The sequence below is a fragment of the Sciurus vulgaris genome, assembly GCF_902686455.1.
Source record: "Sciurus vulgaris genome assembly, chromosome: 15".
NCBI lineage: Eukaryota > Metazoa > Chordata > Mammalia > Rodentia > Sciuridae > Sciurus > Sciurus vulgaris.
In genome coordinates, this window is record NC_136476.1 from 18004115 (window position 1) to 18026914 (window position 22800).

General features: G+C 38.6%; 1 protein-coding gene across 2 annotated transcripts in view; it reads right to left on the reverse strand.

Moving 5' to 3' along the window:
• CFAP95 (cilia and flagella associated protein 95) overlaps positions 1-22800 on the reverse strand; it is a 68398-nt gene that overhangs the window by 32544 nt on the left and 13054 nt on the right. Inside the window, exons 2-4 of one of the 2 annotated variants that reach the window (XM_079112402.1) lie at positions 15220-15328; positions 3881-3999; positions 2984-3052 (exon numbers count right to left, since the gene is read on the reverse strand). In XM_079112402.1, coding sequence (XP_078968528.1) covers positions 2984-3052; positions 3881-3999; positions 15220-15328 — 297 coding nt within the window. The remainder of the gene's footprint in view (positions 1-2983; positions 3053-3880; positions 4000-15219; positions 15329-22800) is intronic. The other variant, XM_079112403.1, reaches the window with a different exon arrangement.

Below are 22800 nucleotides of genomic sequence, written 5' to 3' on the forward strand. Positions count from 1 at the left end.
CCCTAATAACAAAACTATATCTTTTTCCTATTTTTATTTTTTCTTAAGAGGTAACCTGAAGTTTAAATTTACATTATGATTACAGCCTTTCTTTTATAGATTGAAGCACATTATTTTGGTCCATTGAGCAAACTCATTCTTATTCATTGCCTTTTAAAGTTGACATTTAACTTCCACAGCTGTACAGCTGGCAAGAAGCAAAAGAATATTTAATATTCAAGAGAGCACATTCTAAACCACCACAGCATTCTATAGTATGGACTGTCCTTTAATTAGTGTGTATTACCTGAAAGAATTACATATGGAATTAGCAGAGGACAGTTGAAGGTGCTCATGTATTTATTTCCTCACTAATACTCATAAATCAAATAACACAAACAAGTAGCTCTAACAATTCAAATTAATAATAAGGGCTGGTTTTCTAAAAGACCATGTCTTCTAAAGCATTTATCAAAATAGAATTGAGAACATCTTTGGGCTCTCCAGGTCTCAAATTCTTAAATCAAATTAGATAGAAATTAGTTATACCCTCTTTCATTATAATTTGCTGTTCAACATCAGAAATAATTAACCTGTGCATTCAAGATATAATCATGGCATAGCTGCGATAGGTCGGGCACTATGTTAGGCACTGGGGAGGGAGCTGTGACAGTCTTGCCTCTCAGAGCATTGAATTTAGCAAGAAACACAAGAAAGGAACTAATGACAAAAGCAAATGAATAGTGTTAGTATAAAAGAAGCACACAGCACTATGAATAGCCATGAGGAGGGGCCTAATGAAGTCATGGGAATAGGGGTGCAAGGTATGGGAAGGTCCTCTGGGGGAGGTGAACTACCAGATGAGACCTGATGACTTCAGAGTTAAGGTTGAATAACACATTGAATCTTACTTCCTCAAAAGCTCCCCTAAAATTTTATTAAAGAATCTAAAAAAACTTAAAATCTACCAGAACGGATATAACAGAAGGGATGAGAGAAATAAATTGTGGAAGCTTAAGGGAAGATGGATAAGGTAGCAAAAAGCCAGATCCTAAGAGATCAAAGAGTGATTGGGGCAGAGCTATTCGAGAAGCAGTTAGAGTTCCAAAGACCCTCTTCCACGGCACAGAAGCTGCACCTCCCCTCTGCCAGCAGAAGGCTTGAACTTGGTTCACTGAGAAGAAGGTCTTTGGTCAACAACACAGTTCAGTGACTCTACACAGTAGGATTAACACTGATGTCCCAGCACAACAAGGACACAGTCACCCGTCTCTTCTTTTAGGTGGGAGATTTGGGAGCCTCCTCTGGTAATCCGACCAGCCCAAGAGGAAAGACTTGAAATCACGATACTAAGGCTTCTTTGAACAAAATGACCCACCTAGATTCCTCCAGTGATGCTTGCTCACAGGCTTCCAGCCCTATGGCTTAATCATGAACAGAAACCAAGGATTGATTACCAGCCATCTGAGGAAAATGCCTCTAGCATGGAAGATAGATGCCATGTGAACAAAAACTAAAACTAACAGAAAAGCAGCTTTGAGCATGGGAAGAAATTTAAAGAAAAATACACTATCATGAACATCCCCAGATGGATAAGGCAAGATACTATAATCATGAAACCCCAAAAGGATTTTATAAAAACAGAATAATTCAGAAAAAAAAATTCATTAGTAGGATTGAAGTAATAGAGAAAAAAGTAAATGCTGAAGATAAGAAAGAAATGAGAGAAAAGACAAGAAAATCAGAGGAACAAGGCCAAGCAACCCAACATCAAAAAGAGAACAGAGAAAACAAAACAAATCAAGAATGAAACAAATCAAGAAAATTCTCCTGAACTCGCAGCTGCTGTTCTAATTGTTTTATGTATATTAATTTGATTAGTCTTCACAAAAAGCCTATAAAAAATCCAATAATTTTATCATGTTCATAAGTGTATTTCCATACCACTTACCTGTATCATAGGAAATACGTCTTCTTTAGAAAGATGAGTAGATAAGAAATTTCTTTTTTATTGTAATAATTAATGCTGTTCCCCCCAAATTTTCTAGTATCAGTAAAAATGCATTAAGTTCTTACTCTTCAGTCCATTCTGTTCTTCACAGTAGTGCTCTAAGAAGTTGTTGCAAATACCAAATTAGCAAACATTGAACCATTGCTCTTAAGGGAAATACAAGGCTCCTGAAAGCATCTTGTCCTGAGGTGTCACTGCTTGACCGATACAGAATCTTATTTTGTGTATGTTTCTTTTTGAAGATTTATATTTAGAATATATTGTTGCTTCATTAACATTGGACTCCCACCCAACAGCACTATAATTGTGGCCTGAATGAAGCTTATCTAACACATGGATTTTCTTCAAAAGGCACATCACAGCTTTATTGTACTTAGGGACACGATGGCACTTCAGCACTATGCTTGGGGGACATTTTAACAACGAGATCAACAAAAAGCATAAAAGTTAGAAAAGCATGGCACTAAATAGACTGTGAAAGGGACAGTCGTTTATTGCATGAGAACTAAAACAAGAAGAACTCAAACAGATCACCTCATTTTATTTCAGCTGAAAGCGTGAACATCAGGTGACTTAAAATTTTGCCCAGGTCTACAAGTAACCACATCAGTGCCACAAGTATTGATTTGAAGGTTACAAATAAATTTCAGAGAGGTAGGAGCATTTGTAAATACAAAATGTGCAAATAATGAGGATTGATTTGTAGTATTCCTGTTATTATTATTATTGTTATTATTATTAATGTTATGCCTCTTGATTGACATTTTGTGTATATGTGTGTGTGGTGCTGGGAATTGAACCCAGGGCTTTGTGCATGCGAGGCAAGCACTCTACCAACTGAGCTACATCCCCAGCCCTGAGAAAAATTTTTGTTAAAGAAAGTCTAAAATGTCATGTAAAGATCATTTTGTGACCTTGGCACACCCTCACACCTTCATTCCTCTTGATCAATAAATATTTTATACAACCTGTAGCACTTTAGGGGCTACTTACATTTTGTCCCAATCTGGTGGATGTCTGGTAAAAACAGCCCCAAAGCCTCTTGCAGGCAACCCTGTGTCCCTGTAAACCAGAGAGCAATTTTTAATAAAACATGTCAAACTGCCATACATAAATTATCAAAGCTATATCAAATGAATTTGGGGTTGAATGTTTACAATTATTTTAAAATTATTTTTATGTTTGCAATGTTTTATACACTTTGCAAGATAAATGTTAAGTAAAAGGAATTTTTAACATTTTGTCATCACTTTGACTGCATTGTCCAATGATAATAATAAAAGACAAAGTCTATGTCATGCTCTTCCATGAAGAAGCCCTTTGCCAGTTATAGGGCTATAGGTATAACTATGAAACAGTTCCTACTCTCAAGGAATTGCACACATATAAACAACTAGAATACAAGTCCAGCTGTCATATAGGATGTCAAATTCTCCAATGGCAGGGATACCAGAGCAATTAATACTGGCTAATGACAGCTTACCTAATCCTTACAGCATTTCAGGCCATATTTCTAGGTACATTTCATACTATACCTCATCTAAACTTCTGAATAATCTTTTGAAGTGAACGCTTTAGTAATTCCCATTTTATAGGTGTACAAACAGGATTGTATACACCTAATAACTTTCATAATTTTAAAAGTGGGGTTCAAACCTAGATAGTCAGAAAAATGTATAAAAAGGAAATGAGATTTTTAGCTGGACCCAGAATAATCAATGTGTTGACTGGTACACATTTGAGGGAAAATGAATTCCAAAGAAAGGGAATGGCATGACAAGAAAGTATTGAAGTTTGAGGCAAAAGTGCTTACGGTATGAGGGGGCCATAGACATTACTATTAATACAAATCCTTTTCTGCATGTTCATGTCCTATAAGCAAAAGAATACCTTTCAATAATCCCAGAGCACAATGTTTCTTCATTTAATAAGGCCTTGCTCTTTATTTCAACCAAGCTTTTGTTTAATAAAACTTGTGACATCTGTTCATGTGTTTCTGATATCCAAATCTAAAAAAATAGAAGTCATATATAAGAAAAATAAATTAATCACCAACAATGGCCAGTTACTAAAATGTATTCCCATTGACTTGCATTCTGATTTCAATTATTGACTCCTTTACATTAAAAAACAAGTAATATCTCATGGTCATCCAACTATTTTATCATGAATATCTGAAAATGGTAATTTCTTACTATGTGTTGTTGGAAAATAAAAATCAAATTTGTTGTTCCTATGAAGTGGAAAGTGTTTCATTTGACTAAATACCAATTTTTACCTACTTTCTATTTCCCTCTTTATCCTTCTTAGGGTTGGTATATTTAACTTCCCTAAGTAAGCAAACATTTGTAGTAATCACTTTTTTTTTTTTTTTTTTTTTTTTTTTTTTTTTTGGTACTGGGGATCGAACTCAGGGCCTTGTGCTTGTGAGGCAGGCACTCTACCAGCTGAGCTATCTCCCCAGCCCAGTAATCACTTTTTAAACCAAAAAAGGAATTCAGATATTATCGTCATTGTCATCATCATCACTGTAATTCATTCCTGAGCAGAGAGAAAATTCATAACCATCAAGCAATTACTATGGGGGATGATCTGAAAACTGTGTGACATATTCAGACCAATTACAGAAGCAATTGCTTAGCACCCAAGAAAAACAGGTGCTGAGGAGTCAGTATTTCTCCCATACTAACCTCTAGATCATGAATCTGGAGGTTCAGAACAGAAACCAGAACTCAGAAACACAAAGAACCCACTTTTTTCCTGAGCCTGAAGACTATGTTCCTCAAATACCTGGTGAAGCTTCAGAACATAATAATTCCACTAGATTTTTGTTTTACAAAGGACTGACCCCTCTTTAGAAAGCTGGAGCCTCAGACCACAGGAGTGTCGCAACTGTAGTCAAAGATCTTTGGTCCACCTCAGGTTAGCAATAGGCTGTGCTATAACTAGGATCCTACCCTACGGGAAATAGTTTGAACTCTAGTCTTTGGACCTGGTTCCCTGATCTACACCACAAATCTCTAGATTCTTGGCTTCTCTGACTACTGCGCTCTAAAACTCAACTTCCTAAATCACTAGCCTCCCATCCTAATTTCCTAGCTATGACTCATATACCAATAGCTCAACTGTTTATCCTCTAAGATTTCACAGCTCACAAGTCAATGCTAAGGGAGCCTCGTAGGGACCTCATGTTATACATTCAAAATTTTTTTTTAGTTGTAGATGGACATAATACCTCCACTTTATTTCATTTTTATGTGGTGCTTATAATAGAACCCAGTGCCTCACACATGCCAGGCAAGCACTTTTACCACTGAGCCACAACTCTAGCCCATGTTATACATTTTAACAACAAAGAAAGAAAAAATATCTTTGGAGAAACAATTAGCACTCATTTTTTTCGAAGGTATAAGATTGTAAACTTGACGTTAGCTATTCTCTGATCATTTTCAACAGTAAAATATTTCAATAAATCCACCAACCCTTCAGAAATTATGTGAAGGAAAGATATTGCCAAACAAACATGAAATAATGCAGGATAAAAGGAAACAGATAATAATAGCATTGGTAGGATTTAAGTTTATTGAGTACTTATTCTGTGCCAGATACTTTATATGCATTATTTCACTGAATACAAAGAGCAACTCTGTGACTTCTGTTTACCAATTATGGCCTCAGAAGGAAAAGACCAATCAAATGGGGAACTGAGGAGAACATAAGAAGGATCTATTTATAAAAGTATGGTGAACATTAAGATCTCAACAATGTTGAAGTACTCTGAGAATAGCAATAGAGAAAAGCCATATGGCAAAGCAGTTGCCAAAGCCAAAAAAAAACCTACAGCTGTAAAGACAGTACCATCTAATAGTTGTGGTTTTCAGAACAGGCACGCAGTGATCACCAAATCATGGTCCTGCAGGCAGGAAACCACAGGAACAAGTGGTCTCACCCATTCTCCTCCCACCTCTAATCACCTGCCAGAGCTTCCTATAGGCCAATCCCCTACAGGATGCCAGAGTCCAGTGGAGCTCAAAGGTCATCTTCCTTGGCACTTGGTTGAGAAAGCTAGAAAATAGATCTGGAGGGCAAAAAAAGAATACTTGACATAATTTATTCCCATTTTAGAGGTGGGAAAATAGGCTGAAAGGAATTGGGCAACATGCAGCTAGAAAGTACAAGTTCTGTCCAACCTGATTCATTCATTCACCTGTCCATATATATTCATGCAACGACAGTCTTCATAGTAGTTTAAGATGCCATGGCTTGTGTATGGCTTAACAGTGTCCCCCCACCCTAGTGGCTCCTAGGATTGAAGAACTGGTTTCCAGGATAGTATCACTAAGTGGGAGTGTGAATCTTTAAGGGGTAGGGTCCAGTTTGAGTTCCTGGGTCATTAGGGTATGAGGAAGTTCTCTTGTGACCCCATGGTGGTTCTTGAGAGAGGGATGATAAAATGCAGCAAGCCTGGTCCCACCCAGCTCTCCCTGCTTCCTACCACAACATGTAATCCTCCCTGCCCATGCACACTGCCACTTTCTGCCATGGGTCCTTCATCAGAGCCTGCATTATGTTATTTGGACTTTCAAGCTCCAAAACTGTAACTAAATGAACCTCTTTTCTTTATAAATGATATGCCTCAGGTATTTTGTGGTAATGACAAGAACCTGAATAATACAGGGCTAGAGTTGTAAACAAACTCCGGAGGCTACACTAGCTGTAGCTAAGTAAGTTATAATAAATCATGGGATAATGGCAATAACAACAGCATATATCCACACATTATTCTAAATATCTCTCTTTTTTTTGTTTGTTTTTGGAACCCATAGTACTTAACTATGACCACATAACTGACCACATTCCCCGGTGCTTTTTATGTTTTTATCTTGAAACAGGGTCTCACTAAGTTGCTTAGGGTCTCACTAAGTTACTGAGGCTGGCCTTGAGCTTGTGATCCTCCTGCCTTCACCTCCCGAGCCACTGGGACTACAAGCTTGCACCACTGTGCCCAGCCATTCTAAATGTCTTAAAGTGCTCATGAAAACTCTGCTATTCTCACTTTACAGGTGAGGAAATAAAGATATGCAAAATTTTATGACTCTTGACTAAAGTTGCAACCAAACAGGTGATAGAGCAAAGAATCAAAGAAAAGCTGACTCGAGACCCTACTTATAACCTCTGTGTTCCTGTATCAGAGGCAAATGTTATCCCCCAAATCAGGTCTTCCTTCTGTAGCAGTAGTAGAATCCTCATGTTACCTGGACACATTGAGTGGCAGACCATTTTCCAGCCTCCCTTATACTTAGACATGACCAGTGACTGGACAATGGGACATAAATGAAAGTAAGCTTACAAAACCTTTGGGGAAGTTCTTTCTTTTCTTTTCCTCTTTGCTGCATAAAATGTGAGCATAATGACTGGTTTCCAACAGCCATTTGGTCTTACCCCAAAGATGACAGAGCAGAATGCTGGAGAGAGGATGTCTCTTGTGGCAATTTGCAGGACTTTCATACTGTCCTGGCCTGCTATCCTCCATGCTTTTTACATAAAAGAATAAAACCTAATGTGAACAGCCTCTGTTGATTCCTGGTTTCTGGTATATGTAGGCAAACCTAATCCTACACCAGCTTAATGTGAAAAATCACTTTGGTGTAGAAATGTTCATAACCTGACATATGCGTGGGTAATTCATAAAAGCACTTCCATATGTTTAAAAGTCTTTTGGGTTTATATATATATATATATATATATATATATTTTATATATATATATATATTTTATATATATATATATCTCACAAACTGAAGATTGGCAATTTGGTACATGAGAGAGCTAAATTAACACAGCACACACTCATAAAATAATCACTAAAATTTCCATTTAATTTGCATAATAAAATCTAGCTTCAATCAAATGGTAATATAAAAAATATCAAATGTGTATAGGCAGCACATTTCATAATATCACTTATTGCCTGTTTTCTTGAATATCAGTATTTTTTTTTAAGTCCCAATTTCTAAACTTCCAGAACGAACTCCCCCATATGTGTTGCATTTAAGAAAACCTGGTAGACACATAACCTGGGTAATTAGCACAGAGAATGAGGAGTAGCTTGTCACCTCCCCTTAAGTTATACATTTAAGGTAGCCAGCATCTTTGACCTGAGGAGGACTTACTTCCTGGCAGAATCACGGGAAGGTTCATGTTAGATGACTTTCAATTGACAGTTCTTTCTTGGGCCCCCAAAAGCAGACTCCTCTGACACATACTGAAGAAAGTATAGGTACTTGTCGAGTCAAATTTTCCCTCTGATGCCACAGGCTACTTCTGAAACCCTCTAGCCTATAGTCTTTTGGCAAGCATGCATGAGAGAGAACCCAGTGCATCAAATCGCTCAACCTCCAAGGAACTCTAATCAAGTCCCTGGCAGTACCTGAGAGGGCCGGACTCTTCAGGTTTAGAGTGAAGGGACACCTTTCCCACCCCTACTCCCTAGGACTGAGATCACAACTTGCACTCTCCCTCCGGATGATTCTTCCACATTCTTAACACTTTTGTCCAGGTCCTCTCAATTCAACAACCATTTGTGTGTTTGTCTTTACACCTTCAAGGCAAATGAGAGACCAAGAAATTCTGTTTCTGACCAAGTGCTTTGCATGTTCTACATAACTAGTTTGTCTTCTCACTTTGAAATAAATTGGAAAATTGTAGATCTTAGATTTTTGGTCAAAAATAAAGAAGAGTCTTTAGCTATCAAACAGCACACCCCCTCCAAGGGTAGCATTTTTGTACAATTGCCAAAAAAATCAGCAGCAGCAAGAACAGGTAACACCAAGACTTTGTTATAAATCTTTTTCTTTAAAAGTCATCGAAAGGCTATTCTTATTTCTCAGCAGTAGTTTTGCCCTTGAAAATACTGGTTCTTTTCACATCTAGGTTAACTCAGTAGTGCCACACAGAGTCTAAAGGATCCTGGAGAGTTCCCCACAAATATAACCATCATTATTTTGAGCAAATGGGACTTGTCGGGTATAATAAAAAACTAAATTAATTTCCTTCTCACTACCTGTTCAAGCAAGCTTTTGTAGGATGGTTATATTCCCTAGAAGAAATAAATCTTGAACAAGTTTTTTTTTTTTTTTTTCAGATCACAGTAAGGTAACAAAACCATTTCTTGTCACAAAACAGTCTTGGTTACACAATTAATAGTAGTCAAATAATCACAAAAGGACCTTCTTGCTGTACAGTTGTCTGGGGAAAGGAAAGAGTAGGGCAGGTGGAGAAATAGAAAGTCAGCAAACCTCACCCCACCCTTTACTTCCCACTTCCCTCTGCAAACGTCACTGGCCTCAATATGGCGTTAGCTGGGGGAGGACAAAAGTTTTAACCTTAAATGAAATCATGAAATTACATCATTTTGATGAGATATTTTAATTATTGAAATGTGAGCAATAGACTCTTTATGATCTGTGAGTGACTATAGAAATTATGGTATCTGTATAAGGTTTTATCCAAGGAAAAAGGAATAACAAATTTCTTGGAGCCGTATAGACAGTGGAAGCAAAGAATATAGGCGTGGGTGTGTGTACGTGTGTGCACATACCCATGACTGGGCCATTTAAATCTCATTTCTTCAATGTAACAGTTATGCCTGCTTCAGTAAACTAATATATGTGAAAAATTAAAATCTAGTCTACGAGTTGAATGAGGGCATGATTATTAACATTTAATTGGAGCAGCAAAGAGTGATGGAATTCAAATGGTGTGTGGCCTGCTTTCCTGTCCCAAATCCCTAGAAATGACAGAGAAGATATTTGCTAGAATAAATGACCCCACAGATGTAGCAAAGAACAGGCAAAGTACATTCATTGGCCAAAATTTATACAGAATTCCTGAAACAGGAAAAGCAGATGCAGTTATGCTGATACTGAAAGACAATCCAACATACTTCCACGAAATGATGCTCAAAATGATGCATCAACTCCATATTCAGAGACTATGGAGACAAAAAGAAAAGGGAGCCCTGGTTCAGCAACCCACTGTCCCCAAATATCTTACTGTTAAAATGGCATTGACAGTTGCTCCGTCTATAAAAATTTGATCCATATGCTCCATTCAGGTACTCAGACATAAATGCAAGAAGCATCTGTTAAGAATACCATCAAATCACTCTTCTACTCTGTCAAAGAAAAGTATCAGAACTAGGTAAGTAAATTATTATCTAATGTCTCAGATCTAATATAATTCTATCCTTCCTTCTTTCCTTTCCTCCTTTGCTCCTTCCTTCCTTCCTTTCACAAATATATATTGAACACACATGTGAATGTGCTGGTCGTTATTCTAGGAACTACAGATATAACAGGGAACAAAACCAGCCAAAGTCCCTACTCTCATGAAGCTCATATCCCAGTAAAGGGAAACAGACAGTTAACAACTAAATAAGTCTAAGATATATCTAGTGTTATAAGTGATATGAAGAAAACTAAAGTAAGGAAAGGGAATAGAGAAGGAAAATAAGAATGGGCTTCTTTTTTTTTAACATCCAAATGGGTAACTGGCTCACTGAGCAAGTAGGATTTGTAAGTAGGTACAATCAAGGAAACATACCTGTTCTTCCTCCATAACTGCTCTTCCATAGTCATTCCTAGGGGCTAGTTCTTGCTCATTTCTCAAATCCCCAGGAATTTTCTGATTACCTTCAGATAATGGAAAAAATTCTCTGGCTGTTTCTGTCTCAAGAGTCTTATCAAGGCAAGCAGAATGCCTAGTCTCACATAATACTCAAAACTTCAAACTCCATTTAAAGTTGAAGATCCTATCTTGGGCTTGCTCTGTCCTGGCCTACTCTAATGGGAATGGGGGAGCAGAGTTGGCTTTTTTTCAATTGTCCTCTTAGAATTCTTCCCTACTCCCCACCTCCCTCTGTCTCCTTGGTGGATGATGCCAAGAGTGTGGGGTAGGAGGAAGAAGAGGTAAATACAGTCAGGGCAGAATGCAATCTCATTTTAATTTCCTGTGGACATGTTTATGTTTGATCCTTCCTGACACTGATGGAAGCTGGCTTTCCTGGGATGTTCTGGTAGACTTTGGGATCTTCTGTGGGAAGATTCAATGGCGTATTTCATGAGACGGGATGCTTCTATTTGGGCTTAAATAACCAACCTCAAGCCCTGAACGTCCAGGCAGTCCTCCTCCCATGTATAATGAAGGCAGACTATGAAACTGTTCTATGGTATCTCTCTGTTCCTCATGGCCCACATCTGATCCACAAGAGCTACATCTGGGCCCACATATTCATACATCCTTGCTCAACCTCAGACATGTAGCTGCCTCCCTCCTTCTGCTCTGCTTCTTTAGATAGATCACCAGAGCCTTGTGTCTATCACCAGGCACTCAAGGAGATTTGCAAATGAGCTTTGCAGAACTTTCTCTCAAACTCTTCTTTTACCTTCTTACATTTTAATACTCTCATATCCTTCATGAGAGTGGGGTCCTAAGGGCATCATCATATTTGAGGATCTGGCATTAAGTGATCTAATACTTCACTTTGGCTTGTGAAAATATTATTTCATTCTTGGTCTGTTGGAGCTTTAACCAAAATGCAGACAAAGAGAGTCTCATTCATTTACAAATAAATGATGTTCACATTATCCCCTGCAGCTGAATTTAAGTGCAAGGAGACCTTCAATCAGCTAAACAGAAATGCCATGCTTGTGGACACAATAAACAGCCACTCAGCAGTAATCTTGCAAAAAACAAAAATGCTAAGAAGGCAACTAGGAGGGGAAACAGATGGGAAAGGGCTTGCCAGCACTCATGTGGAAGTAACTCAAGGAAACAGGACCAAAGTCATAGCTAAGGCAGGAGAAATCAAAACCTCAACACATACACAGTGAGATGTATACTATACTCAAGTCAGATCCAAAAATGATCAGGATGCAGTGTGGAGAGTAGAAAGGCCATTGAACTAGTTGTGAAGAGGCAGTTTGGGAAAGTATTTTAGTTTTTAATATGCTTTTTAGCTGTTTGACCTGGAATAGTGATTACGCTTCACTTGGTCTCATTTTCTTCATCTATACAACGTGGGTCACATATGGTACCTGCTTAGAGAGTTGTCCAAAGGATGAAATGAGCACTTTTAATGTAACTGCCTTATTGAATTGATCCAGTTGCATCAATGGGATGCAATCATGAAGTAACTTTATTTTAAACAAGCTGCCCCTTGCATCTCATATGCACAGCTCATTCTTTTCTTTGGCTTAATGGAAATCTTAGGCTGACCTCATAGTTTTTCTGGGCCAAAGGATCTCCCTCTACTTAGGAAAGTTCCCAGTCCAGTGAAATGATCGGAGTTTCTAACTGCATTCCGTGCAAGCTTCCTATTTTCCAGCTTGGTGCTACTTTAGGCCTGGGAACCTGCAGTGGGTGAAGCTTTACCCAGCTGTGCTTCCCTCTGCTACTCTCTCTTCTAACTGATCAAACAAGGAGAGGTCAGGTAAAAAGGCATAGCTTTAAGAGGCCCTGACTCTCTTGACCTCTCTGTTTTTGTTTTTGTTTTCTTTAATTTTTTTATTTGTTCTAATTAGTTATATGACAGTAGAATGCATTTATACACTTTGATAAATCATACATAAATGGAGTGTAATTTCACATTTTTTGGATTTGACCTCTCCTTCTGTGTCCTCTAAGTTCCAGGACACACAGTAATCTCTCTGAGTGGTTCCTTTGATAACTCCTCTCAGATGGGGAAGAAGGGAAATGAAACCCCAAACTAAAAAAAATAGAGTTGAAAATCCTGTTTCAACTCTTCAGACCCTAACCTTCAAGAACATAACTGCTAGTACTGCTTTAACCTAGCTGATAGTCTCTCCAGAGTTCCTGCCTATATAGTCCAGCATCTTGCTTTCAGATGTGTGGTTCCTGCCAACTTTCAAGAATATTTTTGTCTGTAGACCTCTATCAGAACTCTGCTAAACAGGAAAAAGGACTCATCCATCTGTCATAAGAAGGCCTGGAGGCCCCAGGCCTGTTTCCCCCTCCTTCTATGTACCCTTGGGACCTTGAATAAGATCTGGAAGTCTAGGTTTAGCACCGAAATATCTTTCTTGCCAATTTTAGAGAGTTGATGTGAAGAACAAGGACCAAGATGGATGGAACAGTACTTAATGCACAAAAAGTCTATGAGAGAAAAATGTAACTTATTATTAAGATACTAGAATAGCAATTTTATCTGAAATAGTGACTCCTTGATCTATTTCCTTCCTTTCTAATACATATTCTAAATCTGGTAGAAGAAGGACATTACATTCATGGCCATGAACAAAAAGACATGGAAAAAGTAAACATTACTTATGCATCTTCATATAAACCTGGTGCATAGAATCTAGGAGAAGAAATATTTGAAGTGAAGTGTTCCTATACTTCACTTCATCTCACTTTCTCCCACAACCCAGAGGCCACGTAGGAATAAAAACAAAATGGTTTTTGATTTTTTTTTTTTGTGTGTGTGTGTGTGTGTGTGGTGATAGGGGCATTTATTCAAACTCCTGCACTTTAGGTCTTTTGGTACACCACTCAGCTACATCCCCAGCCCTTTTTATATTTTATTTTGAGACAGGGTCTTGCTAAGTTGCTTAGAGCCTTGCTAAATTGCTGAGGCTGGTTTTGAACTTGAGATCCTCCTGCCTCAGCCTCCAGAGCCACTGGGATAACAGGCATGCTCCACCGTATCTGGCAAAAAAAAAATGTTTTCTGAAGGTCAAAGACCCTAATTACATGCTAGACAATGACCGTCTTGCCTGTCTTCTCTTGCTCTAATCACAGCCCCACACTCAAGAAAACATGGGTTTGGAGGAGTGGGAGTGGAGCAGAGTGGCTATTGACTAGTTGAGCATCACGCTTCACATGCTAGCTAATGACCAACAAGGCAGCTTGATGCAAAGGGATAGAGAGTCTCCTTCCTCTGCTCTATAAAATTAGAGGCCATAGTATCTACTTCACAGGGTTATTGTGGACACCAAGAAGGCTGCTAGCAAGTTGCTTTTGCAGCAACAGCAGCATAATCGTAATGGTAACGATTTTGTGAGCACTTGCGATGTGCCAGTGCTGTAATTTGGATACTGAATATCCCTCAAAGGCCTTTCTGTTAAGTACTTGGTCCCCAGGATGGCAGTATCAGGAAGCACTGGGGATCTTTAGGAGGAGGGCCTAGTGGAAGTCATTGAGGGCAAACCATCAGAAAGAATTGGGGTGTTCAAAGCCAGCCTTCGCAACTTAGCAAGGTCCTCAGCAACTTAACAAGACCCTGTCTCAAAATTAAAAAATAAAAAAGGGCTAGGGATGTGGTTGAGTGGTTAAGAGCCTCTGGGTTCAATCCCTAGTACCAAAAAAAAAAAAGAAAGAAAGAAAGAAAAAGAAAATAAAAAGGGATTGGGGAACCACAGCCTTTCAGCCTCTGTGTCAGTCAGATTTCTCTCACTGTGACAAAATACCTGAGAAAAAACTTAAAAGGAGGTGTTTTGGTTCACAGTTTCAGAGGTTCAGGCCATAGTCACTCAGCCTTGCTGCTTTGTGCCCAAGGCCAGGCAGAATATCACAGTGGGAAGGGTGTAGTGGAAAAAAGCAGTTCAGCTCATAGGGACCCGGCAGGGTAGAAAAAGAAGAGAAAGCAGGGGCTAGGATCCCAATACACCTTTCAAGCCATGTCCCTAGTGACCTGCTTCCTGCAATGAGGCTCTACCTCCTGAAGTTTCTGCCACCTCCCACTAGTACCACCATCTGCAGATCAAACACATGAACTTTCTGGGGGATATTTAAGATCTATCCCATAACAAAATGTGACTGCTTGCCCTAACATGTGCTCCAACCTCATCAGAGGCCCAAATCTATGGATTTACCTGATTTTAGACTTAAACCTCCAGAACGATAAAACAAGATAAACCTCTTACTTCATATATGTGTCAGGTACTTCATCACAGTAGCAGAAGGTAATTAACATAGTCAGGCACTATTTTAAGTACTTTACTTGCTTCATTTAATTCTCCCCCGCCAAAACCTTATGAATTAGGTGCATTTGTATAGGTAAGTTTGTGAAAGCACAATGGCTAAGTCGCCAACCGAAGCAGCTAACCTTCTTGTTTAGAGTTAGTGCTGAAAAAACATTCCTTTCCTTACATTTTCATGTTTCACCATGAGAAAGATACAAGACTAAGAAATTAGCAGCAACTACTTACTGGAGGTTCGTCAGTTCCTAATCGGCAATATGTTGAATTACACAGTTTTTTAATTTTCTCAGGACCCTCTATATCATAATCTTTGGGAAAAGCTTCTCTGTCATGGTGCCTTAAGAAAAAAAAATTAGGAGTCCATTAATGGATAAATCTTATTTATCATGCATTGCACTACATTTTTTAAAGTCATCCAGTGAAATTTTACCATTTTTGTGGCATGATTTTAATTGCAAATTTATTGAATTTGTGACAAATAAAGTATTTTCCATCTCTTTTCAAGTAATGCTGAGGCTACTTCCAAAAAGTAACTTAGCATATGTCATAAAACTAATAATATCGCAAAAGCACTACTTACCCAACAGTAATTATTCAGCAACTCCAATGAACTGAATCTTATTTAATAATGTAGATTAGTTACCGACAGTAAATTCTAAAATAAGACATGGTAATATCTTGGAGAGGCAACTTGCCACTTTAGAAATTCCTTCTACCGTGAATTTTATCTTAATTTTTTTTTCACAAAATGAGATAGCAAAGTATTTGCTCATATTGATTTATAACCCTTGCTCCCTGCTTCTAAAGAGCATCTACAGAAAACTAACAAACACAGGCAAAAAAGAAAAAAAAATCTTAAAAATGTACTGGAAGAGAGGAAAAAATATTCTAAACATCTTGACCAAAGTGTGGCTAGGAATAATAAAAAGGAGGAACTTGGGATAAGGAATGAAGAGGAAGTATGTGCTATCTGTCAATAGAAACTGCTATTTTTCTAAAACTTTGTTAGGTGAAATAAAGGAAGCTGAGACTAAACACCCCTCTGACAGGGCCTCTATTGCTGGGTGTAGAGGTGTACCTGTAATTCTAGCTACAAGGGAGGCTGAGGCAGGAGGATAGCAAGTTCAAGGCCAGCCTCATCAATTTAGTGAGACTAAATAAATAAATAAATAAATAATAAAAAGTCTGGGAATGTAGCTCAGTAGAGTGCCCCTGGGTTCAATTCCCAGTACTGAAAAGGCAGAGGGGCCTCTATTAAAGTCCACATGATTAGAAATGTGTAAGAGACACCCAAGTATCCAAGAATTCATCCATTCATCAATTTTTTCATTTAGCAAATATTTTTAAGGATCTACTTGCTGTGGTTTGTTTGTCTTCTCTGAAATTCAGATTGGAATTTGATAGTCACGGTGGCAATGTGTGGAGGCAGAGCCTTTGAGAGGTAAGTAGCTCAGGAAGAGGGATTAATGCTTCTCTCACAGCGATGAGTTCTCAATCTCAAGAGACTGGATTAGTTACCTAGACAGCAAACTGCTGTAAGGCAAGGATGCCTCTTGAGTTTTGCCTCTCATTTCCCCTTCTGGTTGTTAGAATGCAGCATGAGGCCATTGCCAATGAGTTCATGGAAGTCCAATGACCTTGGACTTCCAGCCTCCTGAACCATGAGCTAAACAAACTTTTTTCCTTTATAAGTTATCCAGTTGTAGGTATTGTGTTACAGTCACAGAAAGTGGACTAAGGTACTACACCTGCAAGGCATTTTGCTGAGTGCAGGATATGTAATGGGGAGCATGCCTGATGGAGTCTCCACCTTCAGTTACTTACTGTCTAGTCAGAGGCAGAGACAATGAAACGAGAGAAGTCTACAATGTGGTGAGTGAGGAAGCAAAGCAGCATTCCCCAACCTGAATCAGGCACACAGCACCCAAGTCATGAGACTCTCATCCCCTCTGTTGGGTCCCGAGCCATTATCTCATTCCTGTGAACCTTGACCCCCACCTTGGAGCATGAGAGCATAGTTTTGCAGTAGAACCACACAGCCAGGAGGCCTGGGGTGGTACAGCAGACAGAGTGCCAGCATGTAAGTCTTCTTCTAGCCTCATAGTTGAGCATCAGATTGCAAAAACTAAAAGCTTTTTTGGTAACCTAACAGCGTTTAATGAGAGCCTAACAGGAAGCTTTTACTTAAGTCCTTAGGGAGGAGTTTGAACAACATCAAAAAGCAGAAGAGTGAAGAGTCACGGATCTGAGTCATTGCTCAGCCGGGTCCTAGCTGTGTGATCTGGAGCAAGTCACTTTAACCTTTCCATGTTTTCATTTTCACACTTGAAAAATGATTACAAAAGTAATGACAATATCTTTTCACTTTTTTATAAGAATTAACATTTTAAAATAAAGGAAAAAGTCCTTATACGCTATGAAGTATCATGAGCATCTATGTGTAGTGAATACTAGTCAAACTTCAAAATCCAGTATACAACAATTACACTTTTACTTTTCCATAATTATACTTGATTTCTCTTCCAAGCTCTTATTTGGCCAGGTGGGCAAACCTTAATCTTGGTCTATGCAGGATTTCTTCCATCTCTGTGTGGTGCTGTGACACCAAAACCCCATCTTCGTTGTCACTGATTCTCCTCACTTACATCTGCAGAAGCATTCTCTGCCTTCATGGTCTCCCATTATGGATTCATCCATGAGGTTGAACGTTTTGTTGTATATCTGTTGGCCAGTTAGATGTCTTCTTTTGATAAATTCTGTTTAGGTCTATTACCCATTTTCTAAATTGGACTGTTCCTCTCTTATTAAATTTTTTAAATTCCTTTTATATTCTGGATAATAATCCTTTATCAGAGGTTTAGTTGGCAAGTATTTTCTCCCATTTTGTGGTTTATCTTGTCACTCTGTTGATTGTTTCCATTGCTGTGCCGAAGCAATGTAATCTGATGTAATCCCGTTTGTCTACTTTTGCTTCTATTTCCTGTGTTTTTAGAGTCTTGTCCAAAAAAAAAAAAAAAAAAAAAAAAAAAAAAAAAAGAAATCCTTGCCCATTTCAATGTCCTGAAATGTTTCTCCTAGAAATTTCATGTGTTACATTTAAATGTCAAATCCGTTTTGAGTTGATGGTGAGAGATAGGGTTCTAGTATCATTCTTCTATGTGTAGATACCCGGTTTTCTCTTATACAAAAGACTCTTCTTTCTCATCTCCTTTCTCATCTTTAATGCTTCTAGTAATGCTCTAAATTGAAGTTCACAGTACATTAATAGGTTGAAACCATAGTTTGAAAAATACTGCTCTAGACCAGTGTTTCTCAGTTGAGTTTGGGGAAGGGATCTATCTATTTGTATCCTTTCCCCTGCAGACACCATAGGCAATAAAGACATTTATTAACATTTGTGGACATTTTTAGTTGTGGCATCTGGGTTGGATGGATTTCTACCAGCATCTAGCAAGTAGCTGCTGGTGATGGTGCTAAGCATTCTACACTGCCCACAACACCCACGTATCCGGCCCCAGATGCAGAAGGTGCTGAGGCTGAGGAAGCTCTGGAGAATAGCAACACCCCAGACCCTTGAATCCCTGGTTCCCAAACCTGAGAGCTTCACCAAGCAGCCAAACTTCCCCCTAAAATGGTTGGAATCAATAGAAGGCTGCCAACTTTTTGTTTTGACAAGAACATTCAAAATAAAATAATCATCTCTATCCTTTAATAAGAAGATCACTAATGCCAAAATATCAGTAAAAAACAACCCACAGTCCTTCAAACTCAATGAATCTAGCAATATAAGAAATGTGCTACATTGTCATCACACGTGTTTGTCACCTTGGATTAGGCAAAAGATCCTCATTGACTACCATTGGTCAATTCCACAGTGTTTTGTAAATGTTAATTCATCTTGATATGAACTTGACAGGAGCTGGTCAGAATTTGCTCAAGGCCAACAATGCTTGGATATAAGTACTCTGTGCCGCTGACTGAAGGAAGCATGGTGTCTTTGAGGCCTGGTGGTGGGTACAGGCTCTCTTGTTGGCTGGGAGGAGGGCCCTCAGGGTTTCTCGTCTACAACACCAGAATTTTGCTTAAGAAACAGGGTTGCTTCTGTTGACAACCTTGCTCTACCAAAGCCCAGAGCAGAATGCTCTTTATTTTTCTTTATGATAAATCCTTATCTAAGACATCCTGAAAGACCAGAAGATGAAACATTTTCTCTAACCTTCTGTGAGAGAAAGAGTATGACAATTGTTAAAGTTTACAGGAGTCCATTGTTTTGAATTAGCTCTCTGCACCAAGCCCCAAGCAGACCAGGCCAAACCAGAATGGACTCACTTGTGCTTAACACTACCTAACGCAACTAAATTTGAAAGGCCAGATTTCCAAAAACACGGGGAACCCCAAGTCCACCTGAGTCAGCATTATTTGGGAGTCCCCTTTGTCTTAACACCATAAGGAAAGTAACTTTTGAAATGATCCATCAGCTTTTTATTTTCTGTTTTTGCTTTCTTCAACTCTTTTGTGCTTGGCTCAGTGGAACAGTTATTTTGTTTCCTAGAAAGATACTGCCTGGTTCTAGAATTACAAATAAAAGCCAATTCGATCTTTAAACTGAATTCATTGTAATTTCGTGTTTTAACACTATGCACAGAATTAGGAATGTGGAACAAACTGATGGGAGAGAATTCAAGCTGCAGACTGCATAAAACAGAGTTTGAAATCCTGACCCTATTGTTGAAATGCTATTTGAAATGATTTGAAGAGAGTTTGGCACAATAGACACCTATAGAGCAAACACCAGCACAAGCCAGTCTCATTCTTGACAAAAGCCCAACTTAACCAGGTGGTAAATCACTTCAAGTATACACTCCCCTTAAGTAAACACAACTCCCCAAGTGAGTTACAGGACTGAACAGATTCAATGCCAGAGTTGCCAGCCAGTGGGGGTACCTACATCTTCCCTCAGGCGAACACAGGCCAGACAGGCCCAGCTTCTGGTGGTAGAGGATATGGTGGGGTTAGTTCATAGAATTCTCCTCAGTGGAAAGGGGACACATCTAGGGGTTTTGTGGTCCCATGTCTGTGTGAGGGAAGTGAAGTTGGGGTATGCTGGATACCAGCATCTCTCTCACTACCCCATCTTTCACACTGTGTTATAATTATCTATTAACACATCCTCCTCCTCACTAGACTAACAGCTTCTTAGACACAAAAATGATTTTTTATTCATTTTTTTGATCTCAGTGACTAGCATAGTCTAACACATTGTACATGTTCATTAAAATCTTTCTTGATTGATTGAATATTCCTACATTTTGTTGCTGTCACCTCTCTGAGCACAAGGGTTTTCAAATGTGTCATCAAAATAGAGTCTCCTGGACCAGTCTGCAAAAGCACACATAAAAAGGGAATGGTTGTGCAAATAGAGAAGCTGGTTTTCTGCAATACCAACCTGTCTCCAGAGGAATCATAAATCGACTAGCTGATTGGGAAAACTCTTGGTATACATATGTATCACACTGGTTATGGGGTTTCAAATCTGAGCATTATCTGACATGAGAACAATGAAAATCTGAGCCAGATTCTAGTCTCTGGTTACTTAACAAGAGACAAATTTTCTTTGCAGATTTCAAAGATGTTAAAAATGTTTAGTTAAGACTCCAGATGGCAGAATATATTAACTTTAAATTTTAGAATTATTAATGTGGTGCACAACCAGGCTGTCAGCTATTGTATTTTCTGATGCAAATGTAGCACAAATGAGAAGAGAAAGATAACTTCTCTGTTAGGTTTTATAATCACCTGCTATCTAAGACTTTTAAAAGAAAATTACCCTGGAGAGTCAGCTACATTCCCTGACACATTAGAAGAATAAAACCAATCGAAGCAAAGGCTGCAAAGAAATGTTTAACAATCCTCTTTAAAGATTTCCTAGGCAAAAGATTTACAAGCCAAAATAGTTGTTACTTGATGGCACATCCATCAAACTGACAAATGAAGACTTTTAGATACACTTGCAGAATCATAAAGAAAATCTTATGTTCTTGGGAGAAATAGTGTCATTTTCAACTTATGAAAAGGGACTTTGTTTTTCAGTGTCTTATGCTGTATGCGATTTGTGCATCTATACCAAGAAGCCACAGAACTTAAAGGTTAACTGCACTCAAAAGAAAAACATCTTGCAAAGATAAATTATTTTCCTCATTCAGTGTATATCAAGCAGCGTGTAAATAAAATGTATGACTATTATGAATTTTCTTTATGGAAAATCTTCAAAAACAGTAGCTCCCATGGAGAATACTGGGAAGAAACCAAAAGAACACATTGTCTACCTTACCAGCAAAGTTAAATGTCAGTCTGATTAAATGCCAAACACGTGTTTTGAAAGCAGTTGAAGGGACATGTATCAAGAAGGGTGATGCTATAATTGATTCTCACCTGGGACACTTTAAGAGGGAAGTAAACACTAAGTCCACTAGGAGTGTCACAATTAGGACTGTCCTGGTCAAACCAGGATAAAGACATTCTGTCTCCTATGTTGAGACAACCAGAGCTCACTTACCTTCAAATTCTAGGACACTTGTTATGGTTTCTTAGACCTGCTCCTCCAAAAACAGTTTATATTACCGGGTTAAAAACACTCTGGGGGGGCGGGGGAGGGTGGAACCAAAGAGAGAGGGCTTTTAAAAGTGTCTCATACTTTAACAGTCACTATTTTCAAAGAACACTTTGACATGGACCGTAGACAAGGACCACGGCTGCAGGGCTAGAAGTTCTTGATTTTAGAGTTAGAGGATAAAAGTCTTTCCAGAGTCCACCCTAGAAAGGGAGTCTTACAAGTCTTCTGCATGTGACGGACATTGTGGTCACCAATACAATTTCTCCTGGGAATGCAGTATAGCTAGCTTGGAGAGACATGGAAATCAAACACCTCCCTGCCACAATCCAAAAGCAAACAAACACCTGATTACCTGTGTAATCTCCTATCCCTATAGTCTTACTATTTCTCCCAGAATAACATTAAAAGAGTATGTTAGGTGAGCTTAATGTCCATTTAAATGCACATTTCTGTGAGTCCATGAGCCATGAATATTGAGTAAATAACCCAAGGTTATTTGGTCTCAGAGCAATTAATTTCACTTACATTAGAAACAAACTTTTCTTCATAAATAGAATCTACACTTAAAACACTCATTATGAACATAGCTGTATGAATGCATATTTTCCCCCTTTCTTCTAAGAAACCATGCAAAAACAGCAAAACAAATGGAAAAATTGAAAGCAAACTAAATTTTTGGCAAAATCAGAAGTTAAAATCCCAGATTATAACACATGCAAGGGCTACCAGGGGGCAGCCAGGGTGCAGTCAAAGTCAAATTGAAAGAGGCTATGGTGAGAAGTTCCAGTGACAGGATTGTTCAGAGGCACGACCTCTGGGAGTGCCAACCAAATGACCTGTGGTTATGCAGGTAAGGTTTTTCACCAAATACAATAAAAAAATGCTAGACAAAATATATTTATGAAAAGTTCTAACATATTAGAGGCATTTAAGAGCTGAAAATCTAGTGGAGAATTTCCAGGCCAATTTTTGAGTGAAATTCTATAACCAGAGGGACAAGCAGAATTTCAAAGCACCAAACCTGCTCATGTCTGCAGGGCATTTGCCAGCATTGCTCGTGGGCCATGGCTACAGGGATAGAAGTTCTTGATTTGGGGGTTAGAAGATAAAAGTCTCTCCAGAGTCCACACTAGAAGGGGAGTCTTACAAGTCTTCTGCATGTGACAGATGTTGTGGTCACCAATACAATTTCTCCT